Genomic DNA, 27,419 nt, shown 5'->3' with positions numbered 1-27,419 from the left:
CCTGTTTTTTGTAGTAATGTTTTTAATTGTTATATTAGATTTTAACCTTGTATTGTAATGTTTTTATAAATCTTGTAAGCCGCCCTGATCATATTCATGGAAGGATGGGGTATAAATAAAATTTATTATTATTATTATTATTATTATTATTATTATTATTATTATTATTATTATTCTGTATGGCACTGAAATCAAGATGTTGGGAGGAGGTATTGCTTTCAAGCTCTGCCTGATGCCTTCCTGGAAGCATCTGGTTAGTCACTGAAAGAAGCAGGATGCTAAACTACCGTATTTTCCGGCGTATAAGACGACTGGGCGTATAAGACGACCCCTAACCTTTCCAGTTAAAATATAGAGTTTGGGATTTACTTGCCGTATAAGACTACCCCTCTTCCAATGCACACCAAATAAAATTTTTAAAAACATCAGATTTGATTTCAGTATGGTGATTTTAATTCAGATGCTTATGACATGCAGGTACTTAGCAGGAAAACTTGTTGTATACAAAGCCTGCTTTGATTGGTCAGCTCTCGCTGCCTATCCAGCTCTCCCGTCTCCAAGACTATCAGAGCGGTAGTGCAAACATGGCCCTTTTTTCCATGCAGCTTGCTCCACCCTTCACTTACACCTTCCTGGTGAGGCGCCCCCTCACTTCGTCATCAGGACCGTGTTAAGTCACTTCTTTATATGAATCCTAGTGAGTGGATTTTCTTCTACCATACTTGTACAGCACCGCCCTTGCTGCTTTCATACGGTCGCCACATATGGTGGGGATGCAGCCGCAGCCGTTTTTGAGCTCCCCCCACCATATGCGGCGACCGCAAATTCTCCAGTCTGGCTCGGAAGTTTCAGCACCTGCCCTATAAGACAACTCCCGACTTTTGAGAAGATTTTCCTGGGTTAGAAAGTAGTCTTATACGCCAGAAAATACAGTATATAGACTTCAGATCTGATCCTGAGAGCTCTTATGATACTGTGTGTATATACTCATGTATAAGTCTAAACATTTTAGTAAAAAAATTGACCCACAAAAAACCTGAGTCGACTTATCCATAGGTCCATGTAAGTACTGTACATTAACTCTTATATAAAAAAGGAACCATACCTTGGTGAAAGGCAAGAGCATAATCTGTCTTTGAAGCACTGACTCCCCTCTACTATCTCATCCATCCAGCCTTTAGGATGAGTACAAACAGTTATGCCAGCTGGAATTTTGTAAATTCTTTGGCGTTGTTCTTTGCTTCATCCTTTAAATCCTTTGTTAACGTGCCCCTAGGCTTGACCCTTGACTTATTCATGGGTCATATCAAAACCCATAATTTTGGACCCAAAACTTGCCCTCGATTTATACATGAGGTCAACTTACAGTTAAGTATATATGGTAATCCTTTTTGCATTTAGACTATGGCTCAATTTAGACATAAGAGATATCATTTCCCACTATGATAGGAATCAGCAAATCTTACCCTTATCTTCACACGATCTCCTCTCCTTTCACCTTCTATTTTCCAAATAACTATAGGCCCTTATGATACTCGAACTTTGATTAGTGTAAGCCCCATCTACCATCATACTCCTTTTGTGAGAGCACTCAAAATATTCACTCAAAATCCAAAGATGCCCACTGCCTGGCCAAAACATTAGGGACTGTTCTTTTATACTTTGAGCTACTCATACCTTCATTGATAGTAGAAACCTTGCAGGAACCTGAATACAAGTCTGAGAGTCTGAGGCCACCTTCCTATCACTCTTGGAAGCTTGCATTGTGCTTCATCACCATTTCATGAAAGACCAACTGGTGACAGTTGAAGCATGTAACTTGCAGCATGTTTGTAACACAAAGGGAAAGCAGAGAGAAGGCCATGCAAAACCCACACCAGCTAACACAAACTTAAAGGGGCAGCAGCAAGCATGGAGGGCACCTAAGATGGTGTGTGTGGGGATCTGGATTGGTCCCATATTTGGAGACCCATATCTTTAAAACAAGAGCAAAGAGATCTGTGACCTTCCAGATATTATTATTATTGTTGTTGTTGTTGTTATTATTATTATTACATTTATTATATAGAGTGCTGTAGGCTTTATACAGTATTTTACAAAGCAAAACAATAAAAAAAACAGATAAAAGCCTACCTACGGCATACAGTCTAACCAACAAGAAGAAAATATATTTTTTTTAAAAAAAGATTATACTAAAATTACACAATAGAATAAAATAGTGCAAATTAATACAAATAATTGATGATAAAATCATAAAATTGGGATGTTAAGATGAGAGTTGATAAGCTTCCCTGAACAGAGTTGTCTTAAATTCCAGCTTAAAATAATCTAGAGAAGTGGCAGTCTGCAAGTTCATGGGAAGATGATTCCAGAATTAGGGTGCGGTGAAAGAAAAGGGGTATATTCAAGCAGCAGCAGCGGAGACCCTTGGCTGATTTAACAGACCCAAGTCCCTAAAACGCAGAGCAAGAGCATGAAAGTAGGGGGAAATAATTGCAGACAAGGGGGGGGGCAAACTATGGAGGGCTTTGAAAGTTAGTAATAAAAGCTTATAACGGATTCTTAATGGAATCGGGAGCCAGTGAAAGGATGACAACAGAGGAGTGACATGATCATAACAACAGGGTGAAAAAATAATCCTGGCAGCAGAGTGTTGCACTGATGTAAGGGGGTAAGATGGGAGAGAGGAATCCCAGTCAACAGAAGATTACAATAATCCAGCCAAGAAACGACCTTGTTAGGAAACAATTCCCATCATTGTTGACCATTGGTTGTGCTGGCTGGGACTGATGAATGTGAAAGGAGATTGTCAGAAAGAGCTAAAACGTGGACTAGTTCAATCAGTGGCAGAACTGTATCATATGACGCTATAGCTGAAATGTAGCAAGTCTATCTTCTATTTGTGATTATTGCACAACTTCAATGATGGGCTTTCTCTTTCAATTGCTGCTAATATCGCTGCTGTAGCATTGGATTTCTATGTGATAATGTCTGGGCTTCAGTCCTGGCATTGGCCAGTCACATGGGGTCAGTTTCCTCCTCTTCCTCTCTCCCAGGAGGGGGATTCATGTGATAACCTTCCCTGTCTAATATTATGTGGAGGCCTACAGATCCTCTACCCCAATGTAAAACAAGATTTAAAGTTCTAGGTTATCAGGTAGTAGATTTGAGATGTATCGGATCTCAACAGTAGAAAAGCTGTTCCTAGGTGTGGCTGCCACCATGGGAGCGGCAATAGCATAGCTGAACTTTACTCTTTTTGGACACAGGATTAATTTTGTACCTTTGCTCTGCAAAGTTGTTGATTGTCTTCAGAACTTTATTGTTTCATAACAATCAATGCTGACATTATTGCACCAGGAAAAGTCGTGAGACTACTTGGAACTTCCTCTTTAGCTCATGGTGTGTGTCTTGTGTGTGTTTGGAGAGGTGGGAGTTCGGATGTTGTAGTTTGGAAAAGGAAAGGAGGGAAATGGTTTCAGGGACTCTGGCAGGGTCACAAGAGAATTGAATTAAGGTTTTTATTATATTGTGGATTCTTGGCAACATGTAACAAAAAGTACCATATGGGTTACATAAAATTTGTAACTTCAAAAGATAGAGGGGGCTCAGCTACTAGAGGTCATTATCTGCATACTAGTCCTTTTAAAAATTCTTCATTGTGTGCTTTGCAATGTCCAGTCCTTCTTACCTATATGATATTAATAAGGGAATTCTTAGAGGGTCTAGGATGATTGTTCTTCAAACAAGGCAGTTATGAAAGTTACTCAACTGCATCATAACATACCAGGAACAACTAGGATTTTAATTGCTGTATACTTGGTATCTGAACTATACATTTAAAAAGTGAGTATAAATCTTGAAACCATGGTGCTGGTCAAACTGGTAGGATTAGAAAAAGTATTTTAAATAATCACTTAATTGCATGCATATGTATTAGTATTTGCACATCATTAATTAATATTGTGCAAAGACCGAACACCAGTGTGTTCTTAAGTGTTTCAAATCTTATTTGATAATAGATCAAGCTGTAATTATATGTTAGACACGAACATAGGTAATGCTAGTCAGACAAGCTCTTTAAATGTAGAAAAGCTGCTTTTTGGTTGGGTGTTTTCATCCCTTTAAGGAAGAGGTTCCTACCTACAGCTTCCAGACTGAGTGGTTTTTGTCTCCAATCACGGAAGAAGGGAGGGAAAATCTGGGTGAATGGATGAATCGTGTAAAGTGTGGCTTGGCCCTGCAGAAATAGCTTCATGTTTGAAATAAGGCATGGGAAATGTACAGTGTAGAATGTGTAGTGTGATCTTTAGTATGTCAAATGAACATTTAACATGACTGTTTCCCCATGATTCTGCATTATCTCTAGGTATCTTCATACTAAGGCCCAAATACTTTTGACTATTATTAATTGCTTCAATTCTCTAAAATGGCAACTCAGCTTGTGTTCAAAACTCTGTTTTGTTGTCATTTCAGTTAAGTTTATTTTTCATTACTGAAACGGATAGCCATGATTTAAAGAATCTCTGGTTTTCCGGGTCTCTTCCCTAAAGTGCATCTGTAATGCTGACCCAGCCACTCTAGACTAGCTGTTCCTGACAGGATTACATTTAAACTGAGAAGAATGTGAAATGAAAACAATGTTATTTGAAACAGAAAATGCTGCAGGGTTCCCCAGCTTGGGGCTAAACCCAGTTGCAGCTAGGATAGACAGTGAACTGATTGCTGAATTTTACACCAGTTATCTGAGTCTCACTGGTTACAGTAGCTGGGACTAGCAATTAGATTTATGCATAGGCACCCAATGTATTGTTTTAGAGCTCTTTCAGTTTATTACTCTGTGTAGCTGGCTGTTGGATCAAAGAGGTGATAGCCCCAAACATCTTGGAGAGAAAATGTCAGATAAATGTATTGTAAATTGGTTTCACTCAAAACTAGCATATTTTTCTATCTACCCTACCCTGCTTTTAGTGGCACAATCTACTTGGTTATCACTTTTATTGAAATTCAAAAGAACTCTGTGAGCCCTCAAATCTATGGGTATCAGCTAAGGAAAGACTGGAAGAAATAGCATTCCTTTAGTATTTTCAGAAGATGGCCAAATAAATCAGATATCTTTGCTATAAAATAAGACTTGTTTGCAGATGTCAGGAGTGAAGAATCTACTTCTTTTAAAAGTTGTGGCAAAAGTATGCTGTTTATAATAGGGAGTGGATGCAGTGGGAGGGATAATTCATTGGGCTGGATACAGATTTAGTTGCATGGAAATAAGCTGGTGAAAGCACAGTGCCCCCATGTCTTTTTCACCACAGGAACGCAGCAAGCGCCCTGAAGATGCTACAGAAAATATTGGGGAGGACCTTGCTAAACAACCTGAGTTGTAGTGCAGGGAAAGGTTTTCCTCAAAAGTCCATGAGCAGAGCCTTCTGGAGAAATCATATCCTAAATCAAACGTTATGTTACTACTGAGTGAAAAATGGTGATTGGGATAACAGATACTATTGTTAATAACAAATTAAATAAAGATAAAACGTTAAACATAGGGAACTGATTGTCTTGTGAAATTGAGGAGAAGGAAAATGGCAGAACCGTGAAGTCCCTCCCTCACTGTATTACTAAATATATTGAAAAGGAAGCTGGCAAATCATTATATTTCTGCAAAATTTAACTAGTGTCCCTTTTTAGGCTTTCAGAATTCACATCATTTCAAAGCCAGTGTTCTATAACAATGGTGGTACAGACTTAATATAACCTTTAAAGTGTTAACATACATTTTAACAGTATAGTATCTGCATTCATAGAAGAGTATAAAAGAAAAAAAATGTGCCTGCTTAAGTAAAGTGTGTTTAATGATATACATGTATGTTGGAGGTAGTTTCAGAGATGCAAAGAATGGATAATATTTTGGGACACAGGAAATACTGGTTAAAACCCATGGGCTCTGATTTTAGTTAGAAAAAAAAGCAATGATAAAATTACTTGATAGGAAATGTCTACCGGTAATTTAGGCAAGCAATACAATGAGCATGTGGTTGTGTTTTTTTAAAGTTCCAGCCAAGAACAGTAGAGGTCAGACTATGACAGTAAATATAGAATGATTTTTTCAACAGAAAATAAGTTCTCCTTCTTCATGTACATATGATGAAAATGAGCAATTTTTTAAAGTTAGGTGTTGTTATAAGTGACCTTTAACATTTATGCTTGCAAAAAATATCACACATAAACTATTCATCACCTGTGTTCTTTTCTAGGAATGGAAGTCTATCATCCACATATAGCAAGGAACTTTATTTTAAAGAAAGCAGTCCCTTACAGTACAGAGTTAAAATTTGCTTCCACGTTTTTACTTTGAAATACTAAATTTAAAGCTTCAATTGGAGCAGAATAGTTTGATAGAAATTTTGAGTGCGACGAGGAGCGGGGGAGAGATTACAAATGCTGAAATGTTGTCAGAGAATCTCTGGTCATCCAGATGTTTTCAGCTACAGTTCCCACAACTGCATTTAACCATTGACCACATTGGGTGGGGCAGCTAGGAACTGTAAGCCAAAAATATTTAGCAGGCCAATAGTTCCCTTTCCTGTTTTCAGGAGGATCAACTTTTCATTGTGACCAAAAAAGCTATAAAAATAAATACATACAATATTTTGTAGTTATAGGCATGAAAACAACCCACTGGAAAAAGGAAAAACCAGGGAAAGCAAGACTTGAGAGTTGGTTCCAAATTTCACAGTAGACCCAGTTCTATCCCCCTATTTATTTATTTAAAAAGACTGCATTCTGGATCCTTGGGGTGGTCTTCCTCAACTCCAACCACTGATCTATTGTAGATGAAATGCTAGTAAGCTCCTAGGCACAGTAAAGAGATTGAGTGCATGTTGCGAGTTCAACTGGGTTCAAAATGCGAGTGAAAAGTTAGACTAAATCGATCTTTGGTCTGATTGACCATGGCTGTTCTTATGTTCTTCTGAAGGTACTTCTATTCACAGAAGCTGGTCCTCCAGTTTTGACTCTCTCTGCTGTTCCACATGTTACAAGAATGGGAATCATTTGACTCTCCACATGTTGTTAAACTGCAGCTCCTACCAGCCTTATCTGATGTTGAGGAATTCTGGGAACAGCTGCCTGATATCTGGAGGCCATATGATTCCCATTCTTGATGTACTGTACCTCATGCCAATCTGGATGTTTTCCCAGTCTTCAGAAGTGGCTTGATATATGCTGAAATGAAAAAGAAGGTGAGAAAGGCCCCTGGTTGAACCTAAGTCCCCAGCACATGGTCTTCTAGTGCATGGCCTCCAGGAGATGATAATATGCCAGTCACACTGCTTGGGGGTATGCAAGAACAGAAATGTTGGATTCAGAATATAAGCCAAGTTGGGCATTCTAATGAAAACATTAACAGTTATACAAATATGTGTTTCATAATCAGACTATAAGGGATTGCAGTGTGCTTTTTTCTTTTTTCTTGTTAAAGAGAGCATATTAATTATAGAGCCTCAGGTTTTTGTGTTTGTTTTTGCCCTCAGCTAACTTATTCATTGTTGTCAGATCATTTTGAAAGCTTTTAACAGATTTTGTAAAAGTATGAGTAGTGCATGACTAGCTGACATCAACTGACATTTAAATACTGATGGCTAAGCATGTACACCCACTGCTAATTTGTTTGATTTTGAGAAGAATCTGCCATTTGAAAAGCCTGAATAATCTGGTGACTCTTGCTTGCTTCTTAACGTCTTAATTACAGTAGCTTTTCTTGTTTGAAGATTGCCCTAGAATTAATAAAGCAATAGTTCTTACAATCTGGGCATTTCGTAGTGGGAGGGAAGAAATCAACTGTTGTCTACTAAGCTAAAATGGAAGGTTAGAACAAATGTGCATTTGTTGAGAGTGGCCGCACAATAGTTGCACAACCTGTCGTCTTACTGCCTTAAAACCTACAATGGAGACAAGCATGCCATAAATATCAAGTGTCAGATTCCTTCTGAAGTATATTACAATTCCTGTTCTCCTGGCAAGTGATATATATATGGAACATATGTGCACTGCAGTAAATCACTGAGTGCACTGCAGTAAATCACTGAGATGCTTTGAGCAGTGGTCCCTTGACTGAAATAAAGCTATGTTTAAGAAATATTAACAGCTTTAAAAGTATTTAAGATATGAAAGCGGGAAAGTAAGTGTCTTTGTACAACAGATATGCCCCAGCCTATTCAGAGGATCCTGGGGTATCTTTCATAAAGCCTGAATGGATCACATGCATATTGACAAAATACTCCAAAACTCACAATTTCCACCTTTCAATAGATGGTTCAGTAAGGCATCTTGCAGGAAAATGAACAAGATTTTATTGGCTATCACGGCAGTGAGAAAGGAGCATTATAGACTAAAAATTCCAGAACTTCCTAGCCCAGCATTATCTCTGGCCATGATGGTTGGGGATGGGGTTCTTGTCCAAAAAGTAACTTTTCCATGGTCTGATAACTTGTATACTTACATATTTAGATAACCAAGCTTTGAATTTACAGTAAGCAATCAGTCCATTTTCCAAGCCAATCTTATGCATAAGGAGGGTACCCAAGTGATTTGCTTCATTTACAGGTAAATGAAGGTGATAACCTGGATTTTTCAGGGTTTGAGTTGTTGGGCATTGGTATATCTAAGATTGTAGCACAGATCACTTACTAGAGCCACTTGGATGTTTCATTAAACTCGTTCTGCAAGTATTGCTGGAGTGGTATTTTGTTCACACCTCAACATTGCTAATGACACATCTTGTAATGATGATATGGACTAATCAAGAAGGAATGTAAACAGGGTGGATAATCTTGGCTATGTGGAGGTGCTATGGCATGCCTTAATTGAAGAATACATGCACAGTATACAGAAGGCCTCATGTTAAGCTGCTGGTGCTCCAGTGAAAAGAATTTTGAGTAGAGAAGAGGATCTCTAACCTAAGACCTTCTAGGACCAATGCTTGTTACAATAAGTTGGACTAGATCAGCCTGATGTAAGGCAGTTTCATATGTTAAGTGTGTTTTCTAAGATAGTAATGTTTAAAATATGTTTGGCCTTAAGATAATTTGCGATTTATATTTAGCCACTCTCAAGTCTCTTGTACATGTTATCCATGCTGCCATCATGCATGCACTGAATGGAAGTGAGTGCAAATGATGTATTGATGCCACATGTTTGAAAATGTTCAAGCTGGCCAAGTCCAGTTATATCACAGAACAGTAAACAGAAAAGTAATTGGTGGGAAACAATTGCAGTCTTACTCAAAATTGTTCTTGCAAAAACATTTCTTATTCCCCTCTCTTGTTTGTGTGGAACTGAAAATTGGAAACCGTGGTTATCATATGTTGATAATGCAATGTGATCTATAAGTGAGGATGCACCAGCATGCACAGCAGAATTAATGTATGCTCATAACCATACATTGACCCAGAGCCTTTCCATTAATACATATTTAAATAACAGACTGACAAGATCATGGCTAGCTTGTAGAATTGGTTGAGGTTGGGTATGGTATCAAGTTGCATTTTTTTTCAGTGATTGAACCTAATCTTCATTTAAACCAGAGTTGGGAAAAGTGTGACTTGTGGGTTAGAATTCACACTCTGTTTTTTAAAAAAGGTTTCTTTGCCCCCAAAGGTCCCCAAATGCTTCCTAGTGGTGTGGAAGGCAATTATGGTATGTCTTGTGCCAATCTGACCAGTTTTAGGCTCAGGAGAGGGCTTTTTTCCAAATGGAAATGACATAGGATTTGACATCTGGGGTACATTGTGTCAAGAACATGCCTCTCATGAGTCTAAAATGGGCCCAAAGAGGGGCAAAATGTGGTAATGTTGCCCCCATAAACCCTAGCGGTCATTTGGGTCTCTCTCTCTCTCTCTCTCTCTCTCTCTCTCTCTATATATATATATATATTGCCTGAGATGCAACCCTCCAGGTTCTTGGGGGGGGGGGTTGAGGATCTTTGCATCCAATAGTTGCCCACTCTCTGACCTACATTAATTAGGTTGTAGTCTCTCAGGACAGTGCTGCACTACACTATTATAACACTATTATTCCACTTTAACTGCAATGGCTACTTCCTGTGGCATTCTGGGGTTTGTAGTTTAGTGGGACCTAAGCACTCTCTGGCTGAGAATGCTAAATGTTCCTCCCTAAACTGCAAATTTCAGGATTCCACAGGAAGAAGCCATAGCAGTAAAAGTGGAATAATAGTGTTATAACAGCATAGTATTGTTGCTTGTGTGCATGTTCCAAGCAGGTCCAGTGAGAGTTCCACAGAAGAGTGCTTTAGTACTGGCATGAAGCGCCACTGGAAATCCTTCGGAAAGTGTTCAGCATGTAGGGTCTTGTGACAGTGTAACCTTATTATCGTGCTGAGACAAAGCCTCAGTCTCTTTAAAGAAGGAGACTAGATTTTATACATAAAGATTAAACAGGGAATGTTAAGACTTAACCTGCTTTTTATAATATTGCTCCTAATATCTTGCTATTTAACCGTGAGTTGACTTCTAATGGTGCTATGACATAATGCTAAAGCTATTAACTAGTTTTAATTTCTTGCATGGCGCAAAATTCTAGAGGGGCCTTCAAGTGCTTTACAGGACTATGAATAACACTTTTGGGGGGCTTTGTTTTAAGAAATAATTGCTGTACTTAAGCAGCAGAAATGGGCATGGTTCCATAAAATTGTATGTTGCAGCCAGAGAAAAGATGTATTTAACATGGAATAGGCTGCTCTTTGTCTGGGTTGCTAGGGGAAACACCAGACATTCTTAAATTCTGAACATTCCAATAGGTAGCTGATCATAGAAACCATTGTGGGCAGAAAATAATGCTTTAGACATCTTGTCTAACTCATATGAGCAGTTTTGGGACTATGGCAAGGGAGGTGGTGCCTTCACAATAGCATGTGTTTTGAAAGGACATTCCATCCGGATCAGAGCTCTAAATTTATTGCTCTGCCTGCCATAAAATTATAAATAGAGTAGCAATGCAAGGAACTCTTGAATACATTCATTGGTTTCTGTCTGCTTTGTAATGTAAAAGAATACCTCTCATGTTGACTGGAAAGGGAGTGTGTGCTACTGCTGCATAAGATAAGGATTCCACCCAGTAAAGGGAACTCTTTACTTCTTAGTCTGATTACTTTGCAGCCTAATCAGACCGTCTATGCATTGTGTGTAGATTGTGTCAAATACTAACAAACCTTCCTGGTATGATTTTTGGATCCTTGTAAATGCTTCCTGTAATGGCTTTAGGGTTTTGGTGGGTAGAGTTTATGTGCCTTTTTCTTTTGGTTTTGGTTTTGCAGGTTCCCTGTAAACGTTTTGTGAGTCAGGGAAGGGAGGGACTCCTTCATCAGCATGTATAGTACAGCTCAATATTTCAGCATTCATGGCCTAGGGTTATTTTTAACCTTAGGAGACTATCACAACATTCTATTTATTCCCCCTTTTTTTCCTGTCTCCGTGGACCTCTTTTCAAGCTTGCCAAAGCTACACTTCTTTATGCTCTGACATCCTCAGTTTCACCTGTTCTAATACGGAACTAAGGACAATGATATGGCTAGGAGCTGCTGTGCCTTCAAGTCATTTCCAACTTACAGTGACCCTAAGGTGAACCTATCATGGGGTTTTCTTGGCATAATGTATTCAGAGGAGGTTTGATAGATGTTTCATAAGCCGTTCCCCCAAGTATGTGGAGATCGTTGTCATGACAGGCTGAAATGGGGAGCAGGAAACATTTTGTGTTGCAAAATGTTCATGTTATATTTTTATTTAAAGCATTTGAGAACTTTTCCAGTTGACCCTCTGGGAGAGAATAGTCCATCTCTGCATGTGTCCCTCACACTGTCAGACAATGCCTTTCAAACCAGCCTGTTCTCTCTTGTCACATGTGTTGAAACTGAAACCACTCAAGCATCTGAGGACATAATGACTTTTTGCTGTGGCCATTCATTTTCCCTTTTGTTGAATGGCAGGCTGGCAGAAACCTCCTTTTTATCTTGCAGCTTTCTCCAGTGAACTCCCTTGCTAGGGGCAAACTCTTATTTCTTAACTGCTTTCCTGATTGTTTCCTTCTTCACCTGAAGGTCTCTTGATTTAGTGTTCATATTTTTCTGGAGCAGTGGTTTCCAACATTTGGTATTGAATTGCCACTCCCAATCCCCAGCCAGCCCAGGGTGCAATCTAGAGCAATACATTTAGGACAACAAATTTTGTGGTTTAAGTTTGGTTTGGCCTATGAATCTGTTCTCATTTTCCCACTGTGTCCTCAACCCTCTCCTTTGGGCTGCCCCCTTGGGTTTTTTAAAACCAGAATTTAGAAGACATTTTGAACTATCACTCCCAGTTTCTCTACCCTGGAAAAGTCTGGAGTCCAGGCATGTTAGTCCAAAGAAGGAAGTTTCTCAAGCTCTCTTGCCCACTGGCATTTTCTAGATTGCCCCCAACTTTGGTACACTGTCATTTTGGCTGTCATTTTGAATATTTTGATCACATACAGTCAAGCCCTCCGTATCCATGGATTTTTTTATCCATGGATTCAAACATCCATGGTTTGAAAATATTCAAAAATAGATAAAGAAAAAAGCAAACCTTGATTCCCCCATCTTACTATGCTATTATAATTAATGGGATTTGAGCTTCCGTGGATTTTGGTATCCATAGTGAGTCCTGGAACCAAAAGCCAGCAGATACCAAGGTCCCACTGTATTAACTGTTGGACCAAGCACCATGGTTTAATTGATGAAAATATGACTGCTGAGAATTGAAACATCACTACTGTTTTTGAAATCAAAAAAGCAGCTAACTGCATGTGTTCTCCAAGTGGATGTTCCTTTTTATATGCCTTCCAGAAGAGGGGACAAGAAGGGCTGCCTACAGTGACAAATATACAAAAGTAAAGCTTTTGATGCTTAGTTTTGGAACTCAGTTCCTTCAACTCTGTAGGAGGCTTTATACATAATAATAGCTTTTACCTGCTTCTGGCTTGTTAATCCTATAGTTGGTATGTGGGTAATGAACATAGCAACAAGCAGGGTGGTAATTTGATCTTTTGTTCCTGGAGACACACCCTAATAAGAGAAAAGGGTTCTGTCAAATTTGTTCATCTCAGCCATGTTTATAATGGGGTAGGAAAACTTTTTTAAATTTCTGCTGTTTTTACTCCCATGCAAGAGTGAGAGTATGCATGTTACATTCCCATGACTTGACAAGAATCTAAGGCTTAAGCTGTCACATGAAGAGGTGAGCAGTGAAACCAGGTGGTAAAGTGTTTTGTAGCAGAACCATAGAAAGATGTCTGACTGGTGCTCAGTCTAGAAACAAATCAGTTTAAAAAAGTGGGGGGGGGGGGCATGAATATTTGCCAATCTTTGAAAACGTGTATATTTGCCAAAAGCTGGGTTATCAAGTAGTTCATAAGTACCAATTGCCGTCATTTTGCTGTGCCCCCCCCCCCCGCCCCTTCATCTTGACGGTGTAGGGCTTGAGCAAAATACTTCTGGGCATCTTTCATATTCAATGATCTAGCTTCCCTTCTCCCATCAGGTTTCTTCTTAATTTATGTCCATCCTCCTTCTTGCTGACTCTAATTATTTTAACACTGTTGCCAGAGGCAACTTCTTTCATCCCTTGCCAGGGAAGGAGCCCTAATATTGGCTCTGAATCTGCGATAATATTGCACCATGCGTCTTTCATTAGGCTGTGTTGGGCAGTGCTTGCCATGTCCCCTTTGCCGTGTACTTCACAATACTTTCCAACAATGGAAACAAGCTGAAGCTGATTTCATGGGAAATAGTGAGAAGTGTACGACGTTATGTTAAATACTCATTTGTGACATGGGAGTGGCATGGCTGAAGATGTGGGATGTCAGCCAAGCTGTGGAGGTAGGGTGAGGGACAGAACAGGTCTCAACACTCTTTTATGGGTGTTGTTTGGGTGTTTTTTTTAGCTCATTCCCTTGGGAAAATGAGAATTTAGCACTTGTTGGGTTGCTATTTCTTAATTTCTAATTCATTCTGTGTCTTGAAGATACTGTAAAATTAAATAATGACCTAATGGCAATAGACTGTAAATGATTAGCTATGTACAAATCTCAAACTTTTTTTGTTGCATTCGTGTGTGTGTGTGTGTGTGTGTGTGTGTGTGTGTGAATGAATGAATGAATGAAATTAAATTATTATCTAGCATATCCCAGAATATTTTCTGTCAGCTGGCCAGTGCAAAAATGATTACTTCAGATTATATCCAAATGTACCCAAATTTTGTTGTATACTTACAATTTCTAAGTATACACTTAGAATATTTTTAAATATTTTTAAATATTTTATAATGTCCCAGAAATGGCACTGAATCAGCTTTAACTACAGAGGAGATGGAGGTTCTAGAGCACTCTCTGTGTGAATAGAGGGATTGGGTTTGATAGGAAATGGGTCCTTTCTGCCTCCTCCTTTTCAGCCAAATATACCATGTAGAGATGACCCCAAAAGACACTTACAATAAGACACTTACTGAGTGAGAAGCAGAAAAAAGACGAGAGTTAATATGTTTAAAACCTGGGTACTGAAGGAAAAAACAAACAAACTAGCAATTAAGTTCATAGCTGCTTCTGAACTGTAAAAAAAAGTTTTGAATAAGAAAGAAAAAGTTTAAAAAGCAGCTATCTAAATGGTGGAAACAGATTCAGGGGTAGTCATGTTAGCTATGCAGCAAAATACAACAAAATCCACAAAAGATTGATACCTATCGGCCAGTGTCTGACGCACAATGTAGGCCTGTGACTCTAACATTGTCACTTTTCTTCTCCTGTATGAATTTTTAACATATTTTGTCAGATTAAGAGGCCAGTGGAGCTTGCATGATGTATTTTATGCATTCTGGTTGACCAGTATCACTCCTTTGTGCATCTAAATGCTGTGTTTTCTATGTGAACTTTTCCACTACTTTTTCCAAAGTATATATATGTGTGTGTTTTATGCCTCCTAAATTCAGCTCTTCCAGAGAGAGGAGGTATTCATTTAGCCCAAAGCGTCACTTTTATAAACAGTAAAAGTTATAGGCCTCAGTATTGGAGCAACTATGAAAACTATTAAAATACTTCCTGGAGTGTTGTTAAGTTTCTACTTCTGACAGAAAATTGCTGAAGACTATAATTTTGGCTCCAAAAATCCTTTCCAAATTACATGTGGTAGTTTTACATGTTATTTTTCCTTTGCTTTTCTCCCTCCATTCTGGAAAGGATTGCAGAATCCTACCAGAACGCTTTAGTTAGGCTTGCAAGAACCAGCCGCCCAAATCAGAAACTGCTTTTGCCTGTACATGATCAAAAAGAAAGCACTTAATTTTAGAATAGTAACCATGAACATCTATGGCTGGCCATTTCTGAACTGCAGTCCAAGTCATTCCAAAGAAAATGGATTAAGAATGCCAGGAGCTAGTTGGATAATGTTTAATATAACTTTCTGGGTTTTTTTTCCTGGATTTGTTCTCTGTAAGAGAAGTGTTTCCTTTATCTATTTCCATGGTTTTAAAATATTTATTTTAAGATTGGAACTGCATGCTAAACCCTAGGTGCTACTCATCTCTGGGGCTAAATCTTGTGGACGCTAAGGTAGGAGCTAGAGTAGTTTTACGCACGCTGCAGATTGAGATGGACTGTGTGTGGAATAGTGGTTTGAATATTGGACTATGACTCTGGAAACCAGGTTTTGTTACCCACCTCGACTATGAAGCCCACTGGCTGACCATGGGAAGTCACTTGCTCTCACTCCCAGCAGGAAACAATGCAAACCTGTTCTGAACAAATCTTACTAAGAAAACCCCATGATAGATTCGTCTTAGGGACATCATAAGTCGAAAATGACTTGAAGAAACACAACGAAAACAAGAAAGCAATAGAGTAAAGACATTAGATCCTATCTGATCTTGAAAACTAAGCATGGTCAGCCCTGATGGATACTTGGATGGGAGACCCCCAAGAAATATCAGGTTCCGTGGGCTATTTTTGAGAGGAAGGACCTGCCAAAATCACCTCTGATTAATCCTTGCCTAAAAAACTCTATCATGAGGTCTCCGTAAGTCAAAAGGCAACTTGAAAGGCACATAACACACATACACAAGGGAGCAGAAAGATCTTTCTCTAATGTTCTGTCTTATGAAGAGATATCTTGTGTAGTAAGCATTAGGAAAAAAACAACCCAAACCCTCTCCTTGGGATATAGTAGCTTATAACATCAGCAGATCTTCTGAAAGGCTGGACCTAGGCAGAGTGAGGCAGTCACCTCAAGCATCAAGTGTTAGGTTTTCATGAATAGGCAGAAAGTATGCATGTATTTAATTTCTCACAATTGTATTTATAATGCCAGCTGCAGGGAGAGTTGGCTATGGAATTGTCTCCTGTGCTGTGTCAAAGTAACCAGGCTGGTTTGGGATCCTGTGCAGTGTGACTTGGATAGGTTGAAGTGTGCCATAGGCTGCTCTGCCCCAAACAGCAAAATGTCTTGTGCCAGCTCTGCTTTCTTCACACTATAGCAACGGGAAAGCATTAAAAATGCAGGAGCTCCAGCTGGAGTGGTAGTCCAGAGTTCTGTATAGCATCAATGAGACTACTCTACTCAATGGGGGTTGATGGTTTCTATGGCAGTGTTGAGGCGAATCACCTCCTGATGTTACTCTATAGAGAGCTGTCCAAGAAGCAGGTCCTATTTGGGGTATAGGGTGTTAGTTTGGATAACTCCTTTAAAATCCAGACTAAAATCTGGAGGGGATACACTTGCCAAATGTCATAGGAGCCTCCACTGTCTCTGCATAGCTACAGAAGCAGCAGAAAGAAGTGGCAGAATGGACAAAATCACACCGGAATGTAGATGAAACGGCAGCTTTTTAACAGATTTCCCAGGTGTTTTTAATTGTCTGAATCTTGAAAGTTTTTGTTTCTTTTTTAAAAAGTGGATGAGGTCGTTCCTGTTGTGCTGATCTCCCCTTGCCAGATATATTGTGATGTTTTGTTGTCTGTTTTACATTTTAAATGAGATTTTCCTCATGTAGTCTCTAGCATGGTGTAGATTTAAGCACTGGACCATGGTTGCACCTGCACTTCAGAATTAATGCAGTTTGACATCGCTTTAACTGGCATGGCTCAATGCTATGGAATTCTAGGATTTGTAGTTTTGTGAGATATTTAGCCTTGTCTGCCAGACAATTCTGGTGCCGCAACAAACTACAAATCTTAGGATTCCATAGGATGTAGCCATGACAGCTAAAACAGTGCATTAATTCTGCAGTGTGACAGCAGCCATGGCTTTAGAGGCCAAAGTTTGAATCATGCACTAGGCCATGGAAACCCATTTGATGAACTTGGGCAAGTCACATTTTCTCAACCTCTGAGGTGCCAGTGACAAAGCACCTCTGAACAAATCTTGCCAAGAAAACCCCACAATTGGTTCGCCTTAGGATCATCATAAGTCAGGAATGACTTGAAGGCACACAACAACAACAAGAACAACAACAAGAAGAAGTATCTACAAGTACAGTGTTGGATTTTCTCATGTGGTCTATGAAGTCCATTTGCTACTCATCCAAATTCTCCATTGATGCACCCCATCTTCTTTCTGAGCCTCAGTTTCCACAGGACAAAATTATGGAGCTTATCACATTAACAAATAAGCCGGTTTACCTCTTCCATCTTGAATTCAGGGTCCGGGATGCCCCCGGATGTTATCATACCTAAATAATCACCGATCTGCCCGGATGCAACCCCAGGTCGAATCCTCTCTCAGCCAGCACTTTCTCAAAGCCGGGGAGCTTCCAACTTCAAAAATTGGCTGGCTGAGCAAGCCTTCGACCCGGGATGCATCCAGGCGGCGGCATCCCAACTAGATCAGCGGTGATTTAGGTATGATAAGATTCGGGAGCATTTCCGGATCCTGAATTTAAGCCAGAAGAGGTAAAACGGCTTATTTATTTATGCAATAAGCTCCTAAATTTATTCTAGTATTAGTCCTCTCACAACACAGTACTCATGAGATTTTTACAATGAGGTCTCAGGCTGTTTCAGTCATTTTTGGACTATTGTGAACTTCATTGTAGTCATTTTTGTGTATAATTCCGGCTGCATTCTTTGTGTAAGTCACTGTTAGGTGCCCATAATGTAGTCAGTGTAGTTCTAGGAGTAAGATTCCCATAGAACACAACGCAGTTAAATATAGCCAAAATCTGCCAACGTATTTGAGCCATAGTGAAGATAGGAAGAAGCTCATGGTAGTTTTTGTAATAAAACAAACAATTTCAGCACTGCCTAAACTAGGCATTGCAAATTTCTGTTGTGACTGTAGCTATCCTACCAGCACAAGCTTTTAGACAAGAGCACAAGCATGCTGAAATTGCTATTATCACTGCCACATAACACATTTTATATGTAATTATGAATACTTTGGCTGTGAGAGTTTCAGTTTGCTTCAGTACTTTTCCTTTCTGTCTCTCTTAGTGTTGTGGATAATAGTGTTAGGCCATCTCTGGTGGTAGCCACACTTGTTCTGCCCTGTTTGTATATAAAGCAGGATGTAAAGGGGTATATGACTTTATCTTAACATTAAAAAAAAAAAGATGTAGGCAAGAAAAGCTGTACTCTCCCCCTTTACATCCTGTTGCCTGAACTCCCTTTCTCAATGCTGGAGGACAACCAGGCTGATATACCCAAATTGTTTTTGATGGGGAAGATGGAGTGCCCTGACATATTTTAATAAAACATATCCTGCACATGCTGCCATACCGCTCTGCACATTAGCAGGGATGAATATCATGCGTAGCCAAACGGTCCTCCTATCCTGGAAAAACTTGACGGCAGTATGAACACTTGTAGAAATAATCTGTTTCCATCTAGTCTGTGAATATTTCCTATAATATCACATTGTCAGAAAAACCCTGTTATCTGTTAGATAAGAACATTTTTTGTTACTTGTAAGCCAGATGTTGGGGCTCACTGATATAAATATATGAAAAGCTGATATACAAAAAGCAAGATATAAATAAAACAGAAAAAAAAGGATACTGGAGGAAGGCGAAAATAGCCCTAAAAATGTCTGCAACCAACCACTATATTTCAAAATTTGTACAATTTCCTTTTAAAAATGGATTTACTCTTAATTTAATTCAATCACTTCCAATGATGTCTTTATTTGACACAGTTGAATTAAAGCCTTATGAACCAGGCCCATCTTGGGAAAACTATTTGCTCTGATTACTTTATTGAAATGTGTTTTATTAATATATGAAATATAACTTGTGAAAATTCCAATAAAGCAATGTTTTATTTATTTTTATTTCATTTATTTCTATCCCACCTTTTCCCCACTATAGGGACTCTAGATGGTTTACACTTTGCTTAATTATCCCATAGTGAAAAGGAGCATAGCCAGCCATGCAAAACGTATAAACACAATAGATGTAATAGTCTGTTACAAAATCCAATACAGTACTTGCAAAGGCACACAAAATGTGTAATGCTGTGACACATCATTAGAAATGGGATGGTTGTTTTGAGTACAAACATGAGCACATGATAATACATTATCAGACATAATAATGATGGTATATTATCAGATGTAACAGGTTTTTTTATTGACCATTTAAAGCATTTCCAGGCAGGGTTTTTCCGTACACATTTGTTCAGTGTTACTGTATTGGACCTTTTTATAATGGTTTGTCGTTTACTTGATAGGCTTGGTTATCTTCTGCAAAGATAATAGACTTGGTTATCTTCTGCAAAGGTTTCAAAGCAAAGTCATTAGAGTTGGGTCAAGTGAGGGTATAAATCTTCAAGATAAATAAATAAAACAATAAAAATCAGAGACACTATGTTGAAAATAAAAAAATTGACAAATACAGTATATAAAATCTTTTGCCTGACAGAAAAATACTTTTGAAATTGTATATTCTTGCATATGAGAACAGAATGACACAGTATCCCTGGTCAAAGAGATGGTGATTGTTTGACATCCCTGGAAAGTTTCTGTGGACAAAGAACAGGACCCAAAGCTGCCTACATCTTAAATCTGGACTTATTTAAATCTAGCACTAATTTGTACTGAAGCATGTTCTCAAATGGTGAACCATTTTGGTGTAATGGTTTAAGTGTTGGAGTCAGACTCTGGGAAACCAAGGTTCAAATCCCCATTCAACCATTGAAACCCACTGGATGAGCTTAGGCAAGTCATACTCTCTCAGCTTCAGAGGAGAGCAATGGTAAACCTCCTCTCAACAAATCTTGCCAAGATAACCTCATGATAAGTTTGCCTTTGGGGCTCCATAAATTAGAAACAGCTTGAATCCAAACAACAACAACAATGTTCTCAACATCTTTCAATTTCTAGCATTTTGCACCATATTCAATTTTGATTCACCATCCATCTTTCTTCACAGAAGCCCAGGATGGCTCCTGTTCTAATCCTCAGTGTTAAATGTTCACTCTGTAACTGGTATAACAGTGAGAAGAGCATTAATGCCCAAACTAGGGCACTTGTGAGCAATTGTGGAGGAATTTCAGAAATGCTTTCTTAATTTAAACAGAGATGGTGTGTTGTTCAGAAAGGAGGGTAGGGCCATACTTGGGTGTAGGAGAAAAGGAGTACAGAATGCACTTAAATAAATGGATTAATTTCTTCTCACCCTTCATTTAACAGAAAAACTTTTCTTGCTGAGTTTTATTCAGATCAATTAATTCATTAAAGAAAAACACCACACCTCTGAATTAACCAGCTCCTGGGTGACACTCATGTTGTATGTATGATTCAGATGATAGTTTCACACAGTATTGTTATAATGTATGAATAGTTTACTAGATCAAGCAACAAAGTACTTATTTATTGTATTAAACAGGTTGAAGTATCGAAATCACTTGATCTCTGATATTCTGAATTGAGCACGTGTCTTAAACACTGCTTGTCAATTACTCGTTTTGATGCAAAATGTTAATATATTAACAGCTAGCATGATATGGATGTGGTTTAACCTGGTAGATATGAAAAATACTGGGGTGTAACAACATGGATTATAATCCTTGGATTTATATTAAGTGCGCAAGCCATAGCTAGCATTTGGTTTTAGGTCCCTCTTCTCTTTCCACAAGACTAAGAAGAGGATTTTGGAAGTGTTTATACTGTATTTGTTTTTGTTTTTTCTTAAATGTGGCATTTGGCATCAAAGCATATCACTAACCATAGTTAGTTCTCAAAAAAGCCAACTTCAAGGTCATGGTCTTGACTTTTTGAAGTTAGCTGTATTTAGTCACTGAGAAGTCATAATCCCTAGTCTTAAAGATTGAAAAGAAACCAAAAGTAAACATGTACAAAATCTTTCTCAGTCATGCAGGTGAGAAATAGAGAAGCGTGTGTGCTCATGAGAAGGATAAACTCATTTGTGGTTTAGCACAGCCTTCCCCAGTCTGGTGTCCTCCAGATGTTTTTGAACTACAACTTCCAAAATTACTGAGCATTAGTTAAACTGGCCTGGATGATGGGAGGTAAAATAAAAAAAAATCTCACAGGCATCTGTTCTTGTAAGGCAGGTTTAATGTGATTTCTGAACACAGTGTATCTTTTCCCCCAGTGTTTTTCATTTAAATGAAATGCTGATTTTAAGAAGTCGGTAGACTGACTACAGAGTGACAAAAGCTTACAGTCTGTTAACTATAGTAGGTATATATTTAAACATAATGAAAAAATATATTTTCCAGGAAAGAAACTTGTATCAAATTTGTTTATGAATATCTTTGTTACCTATAAACAATATCATTACTCCGTACCTGAGGCAAAGGTGGAAGACTTAACACACAAGGATTGTTTCCATTAGTTACTATTAATTTTCTTTAGTGAAACGAAGAGTACTGAGTAAACGAAGAGTACTGAGCCGTAGCTAATACTAAGTGTTGTTTTGCTGTAAAAACATCTATCCTCCCTTTCTCAAGTGAGTCTAAACAGAGTGATGAAAAAGTGGTGGCTGTCAGCTAATTGAGTTTTCAAAAACTTTGTAAGTTGGATGCAGCTTTAGAAACGGAAAAGCTTAAGGTATTCCAATGTTGTCTCTGTAATTGGTCAAGAGCAGAACATTCAGTCATTTTAGAAGAATTGGCTCTTTGCTCTTTCAGGGATGTAGTTCAGGATCCTGAGTCATTACAGTCTTTATAAATGCATTTCAAAAGGAATTAAATGTTACAATGATGCAAAATGGTAGATAGTACTGCTGAGTGCTTTTTTCTGAACTTACGGTAAGATAATTTTTCTTTAGATTGCAGAATGGAATTCAACTTCCTTGCTGCCTTTGTGCTGTGTTTTCTTGCTTAAATAACACTTTTGGACATCTTGATAGAATTTCACACTTTTCCCTCCCTTGTACAGTAGAATCTGTATGGTTGAGAGGTGTGTCCCTCTGAAAGAATGGCTGGACTAGTAAGATGGTAATTTTATGAAAGGAAAAGACTTTTGAATCCCCCTCCCTTTTCATTAATATCATCATAATACATTTCTAACATTGGGGCTATATAGTCCGCCCCTGTGGGGTGGTCTGCAGCTGCCCCTTTACTGGCCGGATTGGTGCCACGGCAGTCACATGCCACGGCACCCAATCTGGCCTCCATTTGTGCCCTCAGAGGGGTGCCATAGCCACTTTGGCACTGCACCGTTTGGATTGGCACATGCCAAAATGTCACCCTGGTGGCAGCATTAGAGCGTTGAGCATGGTGACTCTCAGCCCTGATGCCGTCCACATTCTGGCGCTTTTTGCTGGTCTGTCCAGGGCCATAGTTAAATAATTAGTTTGATGCTGTGTGTTATAATGAAAGTAAAACTGAATCCTGGGAGAAAAGCAGAATGTACATGCAGGAAATAAAGCAACAACAACAAGTGCAAACAAAAGCCTTCAGCTTCTTAGTCTTGTGAAACTTCCATTTCCTTGTTCACTGTAAAACTAAGGGAAGAAAATAGGTTCACATACTGTATCATGTAGTGGAAGTGATTCTGGACATAATTTTGTGCTCTTGTAAAAATGCATCAGAATGTAATAAATATTTCCTAATGAACTACTATTATTTGCTTTTTTTCTTTTGTGGTGATTTGATGTAATGATACTATATTATTTATTTTGATAAGTGAACTGAAGGCAGTGTCCCCCTTATGCTCTCCACAACACTCCTGTGAGTAGGTCAGACTGAGACAGAATGGCTGTCCCAAAATCACCCAATGAGTTTCTAGTTCTAGTGAGAACTAGAAGTATGATATTCCAAATCCCAAAATATCTGCTATGTCTTCATGCAAAGATAGCATATATTTCAATTCATCAGAATAGGAAAATAATCAAGGGATTTAAAATATGTGCTAACCGTGACCCTGAGAGTGATCTTGCTCATTATATTTCCTATGCCTCTAAATCTTGGCACAGGGTGAGGTACAAGCCCTTGCTCCCTAGATTCAAGCTTGGAGCGTGAGACGGGGGCATATCCTTGTAGCTACACTTCATTTATAGAGGAGCTGTGCTTCTGAATCTCTCTGAACACTGTTGTGGGGATCATAGTCTTTCCCCTTCTTAGCTCTTTTGTTAAGCGGAGAATTGGAGCTTGTCACACATATGACATTCCAAGGAGAATTGTAGAGAGTGTTGGAAATCACTCTTATTTCTCGTGCACATAAAACTCTTTGCTGTTGGGTTTCACAGCCTATTTTCTTCTTAAAAGACATTTCTTTATATGTTTCCTTTGTAGGCAGTTACTGGGAAAAGTTTTGGAAGCAAGGATTTTCGTGCTGCTTTAGAAAATGGAGTCCTTCTGTGTGAGTAAGTATTTTAGACAAGAAAAAGATGTAATTTCTTTGTAAAACCTTTACAATATATGCATGGCATATAAAGCCCCGTACGGCTTTGGTCCAAGCTACCTGACAGACCTTGTTTCCACATATGAACCTGTCTATCTACTAGGATGTACTGGAGAGGCCATTCCCTTTGTTCCAACACCTTCACTGGTATATCGGCTGGGAACAGAGGAGAGAGACCCTTCTTGGTGGCTGCTCCCATATTTTGGATCTCCCTTCTTACAGAGCATAGATTGGTGCCCTCCTCCTTATCTGTACTCGGATGAAGACTTTTTTTGTTTTGGCAGGCCTTCGAGGGCTGATTGGAAAGGGTCTTTAATAATGTGATGCAATGTGTATATTGGTTGTTTTTCTTCTTTAATGGACACAATTTTAACTGCTTTTCATTCTATTAATGATTTCATTATATTTTAACTTTTATATGATGTATACTTTTAGGTATATCTTTTAACCTCTGTAAGGCTGCATCTACACTGAAGAAATAATGCAGTTTGACACTATTTTAACTATCATGGCTTAATGCTATGGAGTTCTGGTAATTTTAGTTTTGTGAGCTATTTAGCCTTCTCTGTCAGAGAGCTATGGTGCCACAATAAACTACAATTCCCAGGATTCCATAGCTTTGAGACATGGCAGCTAAACGGGTGTCAAACTGGATTATTTCTTCAGTGTGGATGCAACCTTAGCCACCTTAACCAGGGCTGTGCACAGAGTGCTGTGCATGTACAAAATTTAGTTGTTGTAGTACAGTAGTAGAGTATCTCTGTTGAAGATGATCAGTTGCTTAGTGCAGTGGTGTTTGGTGCGCCATATGCTGATGCACTTTCTAAGCTGGAGTATTTTGTTATATTTCTTAGGTGATCTTCTAAAGATTTCCTACATTACAGAATACTGAATGCAATTTTAAAACACATGTACATTTAAATATTCAAAATATTTCTGGCCTATCTCTCATGCTGTGGTGCATAATATTAATGCATAACAAAACTTTAAAATAAAAATGTGACATAGACAGTTCTGTTATTCCTACACAACTCCCTTCTTTTTTCTCCAGAAGAATATATTATTTAATAATGGTGTGTGTGTGGCGATTTATTGGGGCAACTAGAAATCTGTTCCCTCCCTCAATAAATATGACAGGAGAGACTTGAAAAGCATTTGAAAGACCTAAAATTCCTAATAGGCACTATTATCCCCCCAATACTTTTGTCACATTTGGCAATAAAAATGTGAGGGTATATGGCATTTAACAGATGGGATCTTCTATCTGAAACTCCTTTCATTCATACTGATGAGCATCTACTTGCAATTAAAATGTATTTTGGCATGGATGATACAGCCTTTAAAAATGGCAAGGCTTTCTGAGAAAGCGAACCTAACATTGCTCTAACTTGTTTAATTCTGGTGTTTGAGGTTTATAGATTATTTAACTCATGGCATTGTCTCCACTTAGTCTAAGGCATTCCTGAGCAGATTGAGGAAAATGTTTTGGCATGTTAGCATGCTTTTGTATCAAAGTTGAAGCGTTTCAATTATATTGTTCTAGATTACCAAGGTTCTGGAAGAATCAGTTGTCTCATTTCAGATATTTTATAGGCTGTGTAGCAGTACACATATTGCCTTTGCTAATTTAAGTACAGTATAGATAGTTTTCAACTATGCCATAATGAATTTCCTCAAGTTAAGACATTCAGATTCCATATCCAATTCTTTGTGGCACCTGTACTTATCCATGCCACCACTGCTTGATTGACAACCATTGAATGGCAAAATGATTATTTCGATGTGTGCCAAGACACCTTTCATATAATGTTTTCATTTTTCTTGTTTATGCACAGATTAATGATTGGCTAGCAAGAATGGTCCCAAACATTTGGGATTGGTAATGCTGAAGGCAGGTTGCTAACTTATTTCTGTCTTAGTAAAACCTGCTTTTTTGTAGACCAGAGGCATGGAACCTTTAACAATTTGGTTCCTGGAATCCTCAGACATCATAATCAGTAGTAATGGATTATGGGAGTTGTACTCCAAAACATCTAAAGGACCAAAGGTTCCTTTCCTATTTTCCAAGGAACACTGGGATTTTCAGGATGTATCTTCATTCATTTCAATAACAAAACAAAAATAACTCACAACCTTCACTGAGAAACAGCTCCTCCCTCCCTTCTCTAGTCTCCTCTACTCCTACTGTGTCCTGGGTGCATTCTCAGTTCACATGGAGTGAGATCTAGAGAAGGGGTGGCCAGCATTTTGAACAGGCTGTGTAAGTACTCTGAAAAATTATTTGCAGACTGTATGTATATGTTCCTTGGCAGGCAAGTTCATGGTTTCCCTGAAGGCAGAAAGCTTGAAAACCACTTATTTTATAACCCAGCTGCATTAAAATCCTGAATTAAATTCCTTTGTCTATATGGAAGTTACTGGCATGAATTTAAATCTTTTGTACTAATGTATTGTATTTCTTAAGCATTTATTTTGAAATAAAGTTGGGGTTTTTTTGTTTTGTTTTTGTTTTGTTTTGTTTTGCTTTTTGGTACATTTTCAGTCATACTAGGTCTTGTATATGTCAGTCAGTACAGAAACTGAAGGAATACCAGTTTAGGTATGTTGGATTGATTCACGTAATTTATATGAGAAAATATATAACATTTCATAATTGTAATTTATATGTTTAGCCCTTGAGTAAACTGCTTGGTTTTCTCTCTCTCTCTCTTTGTAGTCTAATTAACAAGATCAAACCTGGCATCATTAAAAAGATTAATCGTCTGTCAACACCAATAGCTGGGCTGGTAAGTGCTAAAAATTATGTTTCTGTATTGTCAGCTTTGTTGCCTGGATTTTCCTGATTTTTTACTTTAAATAATTAGCATTGGTGTGTCAGGATTTTTAGAGCTCATGCTGATAAAGGCTTTAGTGTGTTAACACTAAGTGTGTCATATTTTTCTATTGTCTGTTACAGACTTATTGGAGTCTTACAATATCTGTTTGGCTGTTAGTGAGAACATAACAATAAGCCTGCTAATTTGTACAATTTCCTTTTCTTTTTTGCTTGAATAAGGCTTCATATCATCCTTCATGCTAACACCATTACCAAGTGATACTAATCTTGCTGTAAAAAATGTAATCTTTTTCTCTCTGCATCCTGCCGCCAAATGAAACACCTTGGCCCAGTTTCAAAGGAACCTCTCCAAAGTTTTGTACAACTTGGCCTAACTGTCACAGTGCCACATAACCTCTAATCCACTGGCTTGCTTCCAAAGGTTGATATCCAATTAAAGTTAACAAACCTTTCTTCTGCAGAGAAGTAAATAATTCTGTTGTGAAGCAGAAGTTTAGTGTTTCCTTGTAAAGTTCTAATGTTAAAAACATATAGTAGAGGGTCATAGACAAGAGCTAGGGAACTGCAGGCCAGGGGCCCTTTTATAAGATAATTCCTTATAAACCTATTTCCTTGTATTTGAGACAAATGCAAGCAAAATGTTCTTTATACAAGTTACCTCCCCAATGTGAACCACAATAGAGTCTTTGCTGGCCTTCAGTCCTT

At 38.4% G+C, this 27,419-nt stretch overlaps 1 protein-coding gene across 1 annotated transcript in view; it reads left to right on the top strand.

Moving 5' to 3' along the window:
• Positions 1-27,419, top strand: part of LMO7 (LIM domain 7) — a 185,861-nt gene that overhangs the window by 50,609 nt on the left and 107,833 nt on the right. The window contains 2 exon segments of the mRNA XM_042460780.1: positions 23,770-23,840; positions 26,595-26,664. Of these exon segments, the coding sequence (XP_042316714.1) occupies positions 23,770-23,840; positions 26,595-26,664 (141 nt within the window).

This window comes from Sceloporus undulatus, chromosome 3 (genome assembly GCF_019175285.1).
Source record: "Sceloporus undulatus isolate JIND9_A2432 ecotype Alabama chromosome 3, SceUnd_v1.1, whole genome shotgun sequence".
Taxonomy (NCBI): domain Eukaryota; kingdom Metazoa; phylum Chordata; class Lepidosauria; order Squamata; family Phrynosomatidae; genus Sceloporus; species Sceloporus undulatus.
Note: the sequence above shows the minus strand (reverse complement) of the source record. Positions and strands in the feature narration are given on the sequence as shown.